This window comes from Chinchilla lanigera, unplaced genomic scaffold (genome assembly GCF_000276665.1).
Source record: "Chinchilla lanigera isolate Chin_1 unplaced genomic scaffold, ChiLan1.0 scaffold00034, whole genome shotgun sequence".
NCBI classification, from domain to species: Eukaryota; Metazoa; Chordata; class Mammalia; order Rodentia; family Chinchillidae; genus Chinchilla; species Chinchilla lanigera.
The window spans coordinates 16,024,636-16,039,314 of NW_004955435.1; the positions used below are offsets into that span (position 1 = coordinate 16,024,636).

General features: G+C 36.2%; 1 protein-coding gene and 1 pseudogene across 6 annotated transcripts in view; one reads left to right on the top strand and one right to left on the bottom strand.

The window, feature by feature from the left end:
* St7l (suppression of tumorigenicity 7 like) overlaps window positions 1-14,679 on the bottom strand; it is a 109,423-nt gene that overhangs the window by 85,821 nt on the left and 8,923 nt on the right. For all 6 annotated transcript variants that reach the window (XM_013516417.1, XM_013516414.1, XM_013516418.1 and 3 more), the window contains exons 4-5: window positions 12,328-12,382; window positions 6,856-6,971 (exon numbers count right to left, since the gene is read on the bottom strand). In XM_013516417.1, the coding sequence (XP_013371871.1) occupies window positions 6,856-6,971; window positions 12,328-12,382 (171 nt within the window). The remainder of the gene's footprint in view (window positions 1-6,855; window positions 6,972-12,327; window positions 12,383-14,679) is intronic.
* On the top strand, window positions 2,078-3,687 carry LOC102019317 (annotated as a pseudogene).

Sequence of the window (14,679 nt, forward strand, 5' to 3'; positions counted from 1 at the left end):
TCTGGGCTACAGTGAATTCAAGGCCAGCCTGGACTATATAGCGAGACCCTGTATCAAAAAACAAAACACAACAAAATAAAAAAACCCTAATAGTCTAACAAGTACAAAAGAGACCAGCAGGTATCTGTAGGTCAGGGATCACAAATGTAAATGCCTATTACGGCTGCTTAGGAAACAGAAGAGTGAAGTAAAAGCCCATGCACTGTCTTCAGCAGACAGCCACAACTTGGCTGTGATCAGCACCAAGTAGGAAATGCAGGTCCAGTGTTTCCATATTTCCCAACCTTCAAACAAGTATAAATGTGGGTATTTATTTATTTACGTGGTACTGGGGATTAAACCAATACTTCTGTTCTCACTGAGCTACATTCCCAACCCTTTTAATCTTTCATTTTGAGACAAAGTTTTGCTAAATTGCTAAGGTGCCCAGGCTGGGCTCAAATTTGTGATCCTCCTGCCTTCACCTCCTACAGTGCTGGGATTACAGGCTTACTGGATTTCTAATGTAAAATCTCCCGATTTTCTGGGTTTTTTTCTTTGTTTTTAAGATAGGATCTCCCTATCTTGCCCTGGTGGGCCCCAAACTCTTAGCACAAGCAATCTACCTAACTCAATCTCCTGAGTGGCTAGGACTAGGCGCATTTTACCACAACCATGACCTGATTTTTAAGCACTGAAAGAAACCAATCCCAAAAATATTCCTGGCTGCCCCCTGAGGATATATTTAGTCTGTGGCCTTACAAACAAATTAGTAAGATGAGAATAAAACCTACTAACTTAATGATTACCGATAACAATAAGTCAAGGGAAATTCCCTATATCACACACATACACACATTTGTCTTTTTAAAATATAAAGCTATGGATATAAACCATGGCTATTTATTTATTTATTTATTTATTAGTGGTTCTGTTGAGACAAGGTCTCACTATGTAATTCAGGATGGTCTTGGAACTCACTATGTAGTCCAAGCTGGCCTCAAACTGGAAGCAATCTTCCTGCCTCAGCCTCCTGAGTATTGGGATTACAGGTGTGTGCCACCACACCAGCTCTAAATCATTGCTTTTATGTGTCTGAAAGGATCAAGATTGAACCAACAGTCCATTTCTGAATTATCATTCAATAGATAGTTTTTTTTTTCTGATAGTCTATGCTTGAGTTCAGTTTTAGCTGGATTATACATTAACTCTAAAAGGACCTGAAACAAACACCATGCATGGGTTTAAAAGAATTCCTAAAGCCTCAACTTTATATGACTCTTTCTTGTAACTTACTTACCTGAAGATGTTATTCTGATTAGTCTTTTCATTGTGCTGTTTTCCTTCCCTACCTAACCATAATTCTGTACAACTTTTAACCTGAGAGATATTTTCCCTTCCATTTTTTTTTTTTTTTTTTTTTTTTTTTTTTTGTTTTTCTCAGGTATCAGGAACCGAACTCACGACCTTGCGCTTGCCAGGCAGGCGCTTTGCCGCTGAGCTAAATCCCCAACCCCTTCCCTTCCATTTTTCAAAAAAAAAAAAAAAAAAAGGCTATTTCTTAGCCATTTTAAATCTTTCTGAGGTGCACTGCCTGGCTAGAATGTAAAAATCTCCACATGCTAAAGCACTTTGGGTTTAGGGGTAGCTACTTTAAATTGAGGCACCCTGTAACAGGGAGTCCCGCCTGTTACTTACGGAGCCTAGCTCTAAGAAAGAGTATACTGACCCGTCGGTACTTTGGATTAAGGTATATTATACAGGAGGGAATTACAATAATATTTATTAGTTCCATTAGCACCTCTCCCCAACTACTACAAAAAAAGAACACTTCTCAGCAAGGTAAAGCAGGCATTAGTTAAGGGGTGGGGAGAAAAACTGCAGCCTTATTTTGGCCAAGTGTTGGGGTCTCAGCAAGCTCCAAGATCCACCTATCTTTCTATCTTAGAATGTGAATTCAGAAGAGCGATAGTTGTTGTGAAGATGCATGTTAGTGTGTTTATTTGAATTAATAAACAAAGTCAGATTTCCTTGTCAGAAAGTAAGTATGATTTCACTGACAGTACTGACAATGAAGACATGCTCTCAATTAGGTTATATGGAGGACATATTCCAGAGTTCAAAGAGTTACGTATGGACCTTTAAAGATCTGACAAAAATATGATTAAGAACATCAAAGCACTTCGAATCTTATGGTCAAATAAAATTCAAATTTTAAAAAATTTATATAACAATTTTCTGTGGAAAAGTTTGCAAGTGTAATAAAAGACTCAAGCAGAAAAGAATTATACTACAATTATATAGGGATGTATGATAGGTATGCATTCAAGAAGAAAAAGGACTTACATAAAGTTTACTACTGTAAAAGAACATTTGTTTGTGTAGTTTTCAATGAATAAGGGTAGGTCAAATCAAATCATTTGATTCCAGGGGCTAGAGGTATATGTAGCCCAGTGGTAGACCATATGCTTAACCTGCATGAGGCCCTAGGTTTAATCACAGCCCAAACACAAAAAGATAAAGCCATGTGATTCCATGCCATGTATTTCATTATAAGATACATTATTTTTAAATGTATTTTGCAATATATCAAAAATTAGACTCTTTGCAATTATTTAACATGATGATATCAACTAAAATGTGCTAAAGGGTTCATAGTTTCTCAAAATTCCTCTAGGAAATATTCAAAAAGTGCTCTAAGAACATACTAGCTGGAGGTGATAATGGTGCATGCTTGCAATCAATCCCAATGCTCAAGAGGCAGAGGCAGGAGGATTGCCACACGTTCTAGGCCAGTCTAGGCTACACAGTGAGTTCAATGCCAGCTTGAACTAAAAGCAAAATCTAGAATGTAAAAATCTCCACATGCTAAAGCACTTTGGGTTTAAATATGCTTTAAAAAATCCTTTTTCCCCCTTGCCTCAAAAAACCAGAAAAAGGCTGTAGCTGATTTTGCCATGCCCCATTTTTTTGTTTTTAAAAGGAAAGCTGCCTCTTTTCAAGAAAGCTGCCTATTCTTCAAGAGTGGCTCTCCCTATCACTGTAAAATGGATTGGGCAGGAACATTCAGTGACCACACTTTCAGTGGATGATACTATGCTAGATCTCAGTTTCTCAAGACCCTTACTTGAGTGCTGGCAGAACACCAAAACTTGCTTAGACTCCAAGTAAAGTAAACCTACTGAAAACTTCTTGAAAAGTGAAGAAGTACAAAATGGAAATAGTGAATCCTCCCAAGAAAGAAAAAAAGATTTGGTACTAGATGTTGAATCTACATTGTTGACCATAGATAGTTCTGGTACAGAGATGGATAGAATTAATATGGCCATATCTTCACGAATTTCTAACATATTCAAATGAAGACTATGATACTGTTGTTTGGTCTGCAACAAATTTAAACTAAAATGAAGGAGCTGGGAGTAAGCACAAGTACAAATTATAAAATTACCTTCATGTTGGACAGTGCTGCTATGGTAACAACACGTATCTCAAGGAGAGGATTAACAGACATAAAGCCTCTTGGGGTTATATGGGGAAGTTTTCTGAGTTTTATAGCAAAAAAACCTATCATTATGTTTAATGACATAGCAAAAAATGTCCCATTCAATCCACAGAATGAGCTAAAATAAGGTCTTTCATGAAAGCACACCTAATTAAGACAAAGAATTTTTAAAATTAACTCATTACCTCAAAAAACAGCAAAATTAGATGATTTTTGGAGCTAAAAATCACAAACACTGGGAAAGATATCTCTCATAAAAGGATAGTAGTTACAAGTTAGTCAGAAGATACTTGAGTTTCATAAACTTTTTGCTTTTATGCTAGAAATCATGATAGTGCTGGACAATGAAGGACTATTTATCCTTGGTCTTCTAGGTCTTTTGTAAATTTAGTTTTATATTTTTTGACAATCATAGCAATATGCTTTAAAAAATCCTTTTTCCCTTATATGAACATACTGTTACTCTTGAAAAATATTTTCTCTGGCATGGATTACTGAGGTGTTTTCTACCAAAAGAAAAAAGAAAAGGAAGCAAAAGTGAAGAAAAATATTATCAGGGCTTTTCCCTTTAAAGCAAGCAAACAAAAGTTTCTGAATAAAGCACCTAGTTTGTTATGCTTAAAATTACCAAGAATGTTTTTATTCCTTTGACATAGATAGATTTTCCATACTGCACTATTCCATCTCTAAATTCTCAGCCATCTCAATCCGGGCTGTCAGTGTTCTTTAAGTAAAACCAGAGAACATCTGTTGCAATGCAGCAATGTCACTGCATGAGAAACAGAAAACGTAAGAGTGAGGAATCATACTAAGGGACAAGAATGTGATTCTTTTTGGTCACTAAGTAGAAGCACTTCTGCCTCAAACTACTGTCATAAAAGCAGCGAAAGGCAGTAAATTTTAAAATGGGGCGTATCACCAATTCAAAAGCATGAACACAATGTTTTGTTCTGTTCCAACTATTATCTTGTCATAAGTACTAAAGCTATTTTCATTGAAAATATCTAACCATAAGATTAAAAATATAGTATATTATTTGCAATGCTTATATCTGCAGATATATAATGTGACCACTGTTTTGTGTTGACAGTACTGCTTTATACAGTTCTTGTATTTGAAAGGAATTGATTCTTTTAAATAAACATGGCGTATAGTGTTCATACAGAACTTCAGTAAACAAAAATCTCTTTTGAGAAAAGGAACCTAACTTTAGTGGACAGCGATAGTGAAAAGCTTGCTAATGTTTGTCACTACATCTATGAAAGGAAGGTGAAGCCTGGTTTCCAGAGACACCTCAATTCTTTTTTGTTTGTTTTGAGCCAGGATCTTGCTATGTAGTTCAGACTGGACTTGAACTCACTATGGAGCCCAGGATGGTCTCCAACTTGCAGTGATCCTCCTGCCTGGGCCTCCCAAATTCTGGGATTACAGGAGTGTGCATCACACCCAACACACCTCACTTTTTTCCTTCTTTTGCTTTGCTGTTGTTTTTTGAGATAGAGTCTCACTATGTAGCCCAGGCTGGCCTTCAAATCGTGGCAATCCTCCTGCCTCCACCTCCCAAGTACTGAGATTACAGGAGTGTGCCACCACACCTGGCTCCAAGTTAATATACAATACTGGTATTCTACTACTACTTCCTAAACATATATATTTTGCTATTAATATAAACATTAAGCATATAAACATAAAACACATCTTTTTCCTACTATATTTACAATTAAATTATTTTATGTAACCATACTGAACATCCTTAGGTTTCCTGCTGCCATCCACCCTTAACTTATTTAATCTAGCAAACATATATCACAGTGAATTCACTTCAGTGTTAAGCATGGTTAAGAGCAAGAGTGGAGTGTGAAACCCAGCCTTCTTTATTTATTTGTGCAACTTGAGGCACATTACATGATCTCCCTTTGCCTCACTTCCTGTCTTTTTATAATGGGACTGATAAAAATATCTACATCATAAAGTGATTAGGAAGATGAAATTAGTACATTTCTACAATATAAGAACAGTATCTAACACAAAAGTAGTAGTCATTATTAGTGAAACTGCTTAAGATATCTGTGGCATGTATGCCAGTCATTTTTCATACTTTCATCAAAGTATGTTTATAACCAGGCATGGTGGCACACGCCTGTAATCCCAGCACTTGGGAGGATGAGGCAGGAGGATCACTGCGAGTTTGAGACCAGCCTGGGCTACAAAGTGAGCTCAAGGCCAACCTGAGCTGCATAGTGAGAACCCGTCTCAAAAAGACAAAAATAAAAAAAGTATGTTTATAGTACACCAGCCAATGTGCTAAATGATACAGACCAAGGTGAAAAATATATATAGTTCCTGCTCTCCAAAGTGTCACTTAGGGAAACTTTTTCATATGAAGGAAGACAAACATGAAAGTGATGTGATAACATAAACAAATGAATGCTATTGGTTGAATAAATTAACTAAAATTACCTCTTAACAGAGGTTTGAACAAAGTATTGTAAAACTACAGAGAAGAAAATATTTAATTATGACAGGAAACTCCAGAGAAGACTTCTTGGAGAATGTGATTTTTAAGTTAGATAATGAGGAATAAAAAGTAGCTCATCACATAAAGAGTGGAAGGGCATTCAAAATAGAAAAACGTTATGATAAAAATCCCTGTGTTATCGCTACTCAACCTTTTGGCTAAGATCAAGCATAAAAATCCCGTTTTAAAACCATAAATTTACGGTCTCAATATTATTCTTCTTTCTCTACCCTTTCCCCTGCTTCTTCTTCCTCTTCCTTTTCTTTTCTTGTTTTGTGTTTGTTTTTCAGCGCTGGGGTTCAAACCCAGAGCCTTGTATGAATGAAGTACTCTATCCTTGAGTCATACACTCTTACCCCTAAATACTCTGTTCCACAGAGAATAACTTTTTTCCTTTTCTTGGTTTGTTTTTTTGTTTTTTTGTTTGAGACATGGTCTCACTATGTAGTTGAGGCTGGCCTTGAACTCACTATGTAGCCCAGGCTGGCCTTAAACTCATAGGAATCCTCCTGCCTCAGCCTCCCAAGTGCTGGGATTACAGGCATACACCAAAACATAATTTGTTTTAATTTAATCTGAGTTTCTTATTAGTAATATAAATAACATCTAGTCAAATAATTTTGTGTGTGTGTGTGCACACACATACTTTTTTTTTTTTTTTGAGACAGTGTCTCACTGTAGTTTAGGCTGGCCTTCAATTCACTATAGGGCCAAGGCTGGCCTCAAACTCACAGGGAGATTACAGGCATGCACCATGATGCCCGGCAACTTTGTAGTATATACTATAATTAACTTAAAAAGCTTTTAAAATAATTTTCACAATCAGTCTATTACCATGAACAGATATGATACATACCTGTGTCTGAAGGACGTAAAAAGTCTGTGTCACAGGTGAAAAATGTCTGATGGTCCTGTGCTGACAAGTTCATGTCATAGTATGTAAGTGGTTCTTTACCAGTTACCCAAGTGTATCTTTACCAAAACACAAGAAAATATTTAAATTGGACATGAGACAGCATCTGTCTGCTACAAGGGACACTATTTAAATCCCAAAAATACACAACTACAACTTCTATTTCAGGATATTATGATACTCAATAAAGAGACAAAAGAGATAATCTTCACAAACTGAGCGCATGATAATAAAATATCAAAAACAAAATAGGAAAGAATAAATTATTCAATAAACAGTTCTTTGAACATTACATTTAAAGGAATAAAACAATTTAAGTTAGTCATGTACCATATGAAATACATGGGATGCCAGGCATTGAGGCTCACACCTGTAATCCCAGCACTCTGGGAGGCTGAGGCAGGAGGACCACCAGTTTGAGCCCAGCATAGGCAACTTAGTGATTTAGGGAGACCTTGCCTCAAAATAAAAAGTAAAAAAGGGCTGGCAATAATGTAGGGCAGCGTGGGTTCAATCCTTAGTCACACACACACACACACACACACACACACACACCTACCTTACTGAGTTAGTACTATGTATTAAAATTAAAACTCCGCAGAAACTAAAAGAAAACACAGGTGAATTTTTCCCCAGTGTAAAGATGGTGAAGGGCTTTCACAGCATAAAAACTAAGAGAAACTTCCCAGAGTGTATAAAAAATTTAAACCTTTATACCACCCCATGCATGCAATAAACTACTAGCAAGTTAATATGGCTACTAACTACATTTTTAAATGTCAAATCTCTACTGGCACAAAAGTAGACATATGGGTCAGTGTAACAGAATAAAGGATGCAGAAGCAACCCCAGGCACATTCAGCCATCTTTGACAACAGGAGCCAAAAGCATACCCTGGAAGAAAGATACCCTCTCTAACAAATGGTGCTGGGAGAACTGGCTATACATATGCTAAAGACTGAATCTAGACCTATACATATCACCATGTACTACACTAAAATCAAAAGAGATAAAAGATCTAAATATTAAAACAGAAACAATCTACTGGAAGAAAAAATAGGTAAAACCTTTGAAGTCACAGATGTAGTCAAGGACTTTCTGAACAGAGCTCTAATTGCACAAGAAACAATATCAAGAATCAACAAATGGGACTATATCAAGAAGTTTCTACAAAACAGGAAACCAACCAGTCAACAGAGTTAACAGACAACCTACAGAATGGGGAAAAAAATTTTGCCAGCTACTCCTCAGAGGACCAATACCTAGAATATTTAAAGAACTAAAAAAAAAGCCTCCCCACACAATCAAAAAATGGGCAACTGAAATGAATACACTTATAAGAAGTACAAAAGGCCAACAAGCACACGAAAAAATGTTCAATACTTTCACCATTAGAATAATGAAAATTAAAACAACACTAAGATTCTATCTTACTCCAGAAAGAATGACTGCCATCAGGAATTTGAATAATAACAAATGCTGGCAAGGTTGTGGGAAGAAAAAGGATTCCTTCTACATTGTTGGTGGAAATGTAAACTAGTACAGCCAATATGGAAATCAGTATGAAGAGTTTTAAAAAAAACTAAAGGTACAAATTCCACTCGAACCAGTTATTACCCTCCTACGTATCTTTCCCAAAGAGTTAAAGACATATTACAATGATACATGCATACCCATGTTTACAGCAGCACAATTCATAATAGCTAAATCTTGAAAGTGGCCTATATGTCCATCAATAGATGAATGGCTAAAGAAACTGTGGTCCTTATATACAATGGATTACTACTCTGCTATAAAAGATAAATTTGAGTCATTTATAAGCAAATGAATGCACCTTGCAACCATAATGTTAAGTGAAATAAATCAGATACAACCCAAAGTATAAATAAACTAATGAACAAAATAAAATATAAGAACCAGGGAGATAGATCTTTTACAAAAGGGAAGCATACTAAGAAATGAAGGGGGAAGTGGGAGGGAATGAAAATCAAATATGTTATACACATATGCCAAATCTCCACAATAGTAAGTGTCATACATACTACAAATATGTACTAATAAACATTTTTTAAAATGTCAAATCTCACTATTATAATTCACAGATAATTTAATTCACAGATAAGTGAATTAAAATAACTAAGTTTTACTTTTCACCGATCAATTTGGTAAAGATATGTTATCAAAGACTGTTACAGCTTATATCTAGATATCCCCCCAAAGCCTCATGTGGTGATAGCTGGGGCTTTTTGGAGGTGGCTGGATCTAGGGTATGTAACACTGGGATTATCGTTGCCCCACCCTGGTGTGGTGCTAACCCCCCCACCCCCGCCCCGCCAAAAGGCAGGTAGCTTGGATGGAATGTAAGAAACAGAAAGAAGACTTGCTGCTGCTGCTGCTTCTGTTGCTACCATTGCTTGCTGCCTTCTGCCTGCCTTCCCACGCCATGAACTGTTTCTCCTCTGCGATGCCCCTCTCCCATGCCACCCTGCTTTAGAGCCAGCCAACTATACACTGAAACCTCTATAGACTGTGAGCTAAATAAAACTTTACTTCCTTGTGGGCGTCAAATATTTTGAGTCAGCAATGAGAAAAGTGACTATAACAAGGAGGAAGTGGGATATGTGCACATACAGTATTGATATAATGTAAGTAAGATCTATATTTCTCTTTCCAGAAATCCATTAGATAATATCTGTTAAGAGTCTTAAAAATAGTCACACCTAGCTGGTGGATGAGTACCTGGAATTTTACTACTCTCTTTAATTTCAATTATTTTTAAATATTCACAGTAATACATTTTAGAAAACTAATAAAAGGAAAAAATAGTTGACATACTTTTGATTTGGTAACCCTAGTGCTACAAGTTAATCTTAGGAAATAATCATAAGTGTGGCTAAATATTGCATATAAAGGTGTCTCTCTAATATAAATGTTAACAGTGAAATAATCTTAGGAATGCAAATGGAGAGGCTACAGGTAAAGTGTAGTATTTCCAAGTCATAGGCTATAACATAACCATTAAAAATCACAATATTAGCCAGGCATGGTGTATTACATCTGTAATCCCAGAACTCAGGAGGCTGAGGCAGGAGGATCACTGTGAGTTTGAGGCAAGCCTGGGATACATAAGTGAGTTCAAGGACAACCTGCATTACATAGTGAGACCTTGCCTCAAAAAAAAAAAAACAACAAAAAAACCACATTGTATATGAAATTCATGTTGGCAATAATTTTTATAGGAAATTCACATAATATATTTTACAAAAAAACAGGATGAATAGCAATAAGTATAGGAAGATGTTTGGGTTTTGTTTCTATAAACACATGTAGAAGGAAGACTAGACGAAAAATTCTCATAGCAATTATCTAATCATGACTTGGTTGTGGAAAGAGATGATTTTTACTTTAATATACCTCCTTAATTTTCATTTTCTACACTAAATATGCACATATTTGGCAATCAGAAAAAATACTCTTTTTGGTTTTTTGAGACAAGGTCTGTCTATGAAGTTTAGGCTAGCTTTGAACTTGCTACTGTATCCCAGGCTGGCCTCAAACTCAAAGTGATCCACCTGCTTCAGTCTCCTGAGTGCTGGGATTACAGGCACATGCCACCCCTCCTGGCTAAAAACGGGCACTTAAAAAGCACACGATAAATATTACTTGTATAATCAAAGATTTTAAGTTATTTAATTGGATTAATTAGCTTGCTAAGGGTACTGGCAATGTTATAAAAGTTATAATGAAGAAAAAAGTAAATTTCTGCTCACCTATCAAAATTTGCTGTTTACTCTAAAAAAAAAAAGGTCTGATGTATAGCTCACTGGTAGAGGACTTACCTAGCACAGTTGAGAACCTAGGTTTTGATTGCCCAGCACCACAAAAAAATAAATAAAGCTTTAAAAAATCTTAAGCCATATTATTCCTACACTGATTTAAAGCAGTTATAATATATAACAACAATAACATAAATCAGAAGTAAGTAAAAAGATGCAATAATGGAAAAATAAGGATTGGGAAATGGAACCTGGCCAGAAGCTAACGTATCAAATATGTATCAGAATTCTATACTCTTGTGAAGGGTTGGCTACAGTCTTGGCTTTAAACTCTAGAACCATACAATGGTCAAAAACACAATTTAGATGGGCCGTGGTGGTGCATGCCTGTAATCCCAGCACTTGGAAGGCTAAGGCAGGAAGATCATTGTGAATTCAGTGCTGGCTTGCACTACATAGCGAGACTCTGTTTCAAAAAACAAAAACCCCCCACAATTTAGACATTTTCATTAAGATAAATTAATCATTTAAAAAAGCATAAACATTCCTAGTTTTAAGGAATTTCTCTTAAAAAAAGAAACTTCTCCAATGATCTGTATGAAATGTATTCTGTAGAGCAAGGAATAACCTCAAAAACTTTATTAATAAACGGAGAAGTTCAATGACCTATTTCTTGCAAAATCATTTAACATAGGTTAATGGCATCTCTCCTTAAAGCCTAGCTTTCACTTCCTAGGATGCTACTGTTACACTACAAGTCCTTAAGTATTGGGATTACCACTTAACCATTTCTGTATTGCCACCATTTTTCACAGTGCCCACACAGAGTGGTCATGTTTTTTTGTTCAGTGAACCAGATACCATGCTCCAATCTACCTCCAGGTAAAATGCAACCTCCTCAAAATAAAAATGAAGGTTAAATATCCTTGCTCAAAAATTTCTAAAAGTATTTTCTTATATATAATTTGAAGTGGAAGAGAAGTAGACAGTTGTACAGATGAGAAATTACAATATAAAATCAATATAAAAACGCTGTGCCTTGTACTACTGTACAAATGAAGTTTACATTCACATTCAGAGTGATGTTTTTTAGTGAATCTTCAAATATGTAAATCTTGAAACTGAACACACAATAGGTATATGCTGGCACCTGTAACTTTATACACAATCTTATAAATTCTTTTCAAAAGGCTTTCTATCCGGGTATGGTGAGGCACAACTCTAATTCCAGTTACTCTAAAGGCTGAAGCAAGTGGAATCCAACTAAATGGTGTAGGCAACTTAGCAAGACCTTGTCTTAAAAAAAAATAAAAATGGGTGGGGATGTAGTTCAGTGGTAGAGCACCCAAGTTCAATGCCCCATACCACCAAAACTTTAAAAAATTAAAGAGGCTTTCTAACATAATAAACTAGGAGGCCTATTCCATACTCATTATGCATCACAACTTATAATTTGAAACAATGCTTCTCATGATTATAAAAGTAAATATGGTCAAGATTCTGTCAACTAAACCTTGAGCTAGTCATTTCATCTTGTTATACTAAAGAGCCTGTGATATATTTATAAAAACAAATGTTTCCATAGTACTTTTACTATCAGACCATTATCATACTTAAAATAAAAGCAAAATGTTAATACCTCCTATATTCTGCTCCTCTAAAAAGGTTTAAAGGGTTTCTCCATACTTTGCATTCTGAAAAACAAGAGGCAAAATGAGAGTTTACTCCAACGATGTTAAACCTTCATTTAACCAACGTTTATTGTCTACGTACTGTATGCTAAGCACAGAGAGTATACAGACAAAAGAAGCACAAATAGTCCCTGCATTCAAGAAGAACACAATTAAATCTAGTCCCTTATTTCTGTCTCTACAGTATGAGGTTCATAACTCAGTTTTAGCACTTACAATATTATAAATATTACAAATTTACAATATTACAAATATTGCAAATATGAACTTTTAAAAATGTTCACTTTTACATGCATAGAGCCTACCACACTATCTGGAACTGATTTGTTGAACTGAATTAAATATACTATGAAAGTTAGTCATGTAAACAACGGACTGAACTATGTGACAAGTGCTATAGCAAAGGTATGTTCTGTTCCAAGACAAAGAAAAGGAAGCAATTAATTTTTCTCTATGGAAACTGGGGAAGGTTGTAGATTAGAGGTGACCCGTGCACTGACAGTGAATCACTCACTATAAGATGAGTAGAAGGCTGCAAGATGAAGCACATTCCAACCAGGGGAAGTACAGAACTGCACAGCAGCTGGGCACAGTGGTACAGGCCCGTAATTCCAGTACTTTGGGAGGGTGAAGAGAGGATCACAAGTTTGGACCCAGTAACTTAGCAACTTGGTGAGACCCTGTCTCGATATAAAAAAATAAGAAGGGCTGGGACTATAGCTCAGGGCAAAGGCCCTGGCTTCAATTCCTAGTACTACAAGCAAAACTGCACAGAATGCTTGGTGGTTTTTCTTTTGCAATAAAATGTATTAATATTTAAGATATGTACAACTCACTGAAAAAGTACTTTCCAAACAATCAATGTGTGATGTTCTAAAATTATGCAGAAGAGATTCATTAAAAATGTATTAAGGCATGTGAAAAGATATTAATAATGAGTGCAAAGTTCAGGTTCGACACTGAAACTAAATTTTCAGAAAGTACTCCTTAGCAAGTTTTGATATAGTACAAAGAAAGTAAAGAAAAGAAAGAATACCCATAATTTCCTGAAAAGCCTATTAAAAATCTTCCTCCCTCTTCTAACTATATCTCTGCGTGAAACCAGATTATGCTCATATACTTCAATGAAAAACAATATAACAAACAGGATAAAAACAGCATGAAAGTAAACAGTCTCCTACTAAAGGATTTAAACAAATGCTAAATACCTCCAGTCTCCTGACTGAGCTTGTTTTGGGAAAATTTTTTTTTTGTATGATATGTATATTAGTTAGCTTGGACTGCCCTTAAAAAAAAAAAGTACTGCAGACCATACTTAAACACACGTTGAAGGGGCTGGTCTTTTCTGAAGGAAGTACACACGTGTAGCTGAACAGCCCTATGGTCCAGTCCTGAAGAATCCAATACTGTATTGAATCCATTCATTCTGTGTGTGCGTGCGTGCGTGCGTGCGTGCGTGTGTGTGTGTGTGAGAGAGAGAGAGAGAGAGAGAGAGAGAGAGAGAGAGAGAGAGAGAGAGAGAGAGAGTGTACTGAGCATTGAATTCAGCCTCCACACTGAACTATGTCCCCAGCACTTTTTTATTTTGAGACAGGGTCTTGCTAAATCACTAAATTGCCCAGAATGCACTTCAACTTGCCATCCTCCTGCCCCAACCTCGAAGAGAGGTAGGATTATAGGTGTGTGCCACTGCACCTGGCTTTGATTCCTTTCTTGTTTAACAATTCCTTCTTCAGTCTATATCTCCTCTTTCACATTTCACTGTAACTAGTCAAGAGGAAACAAGCTGGTACTTCCACACTTTGCTTGGAAATATTCTCAGTTATATATCCAATTTCACTGTGTCAAATTCCACCATCCACAAAATGCAGAACATAGGCCATCCAAGTTCTTTTTCACTCTATAACAAGGATCACTTTTCCTCTAGCTTCCTATAACACATTCCTCGTTACCATCTGGGATCTCACCAGAATCATCCTGAATGTCCATATTTCAGATATGTCCCTCAAAACTCTCCCAGACTCTACCCACAAACCAATTTTACAGACATTTCCATATAATTAAGTATCTATAGTAGAGTACCACTCTTCTTGCTATGTCCTCCGAGGGTGGAAGAGGCAAACAGCTCTCTGTAGTCTCTTTTATAAGGACGTTAATCCCACTCATGAGGGATTACCCTCACAACCTGATAAAGAGTTGAGGCTGAGGTATACAAATATGAAAATCTCTTCTAATTCAGCACAGAAAGCTGCTTTCTCTTCCCCTTTTTATAAAACATGGAAAAACAAGGGAGTGAATAT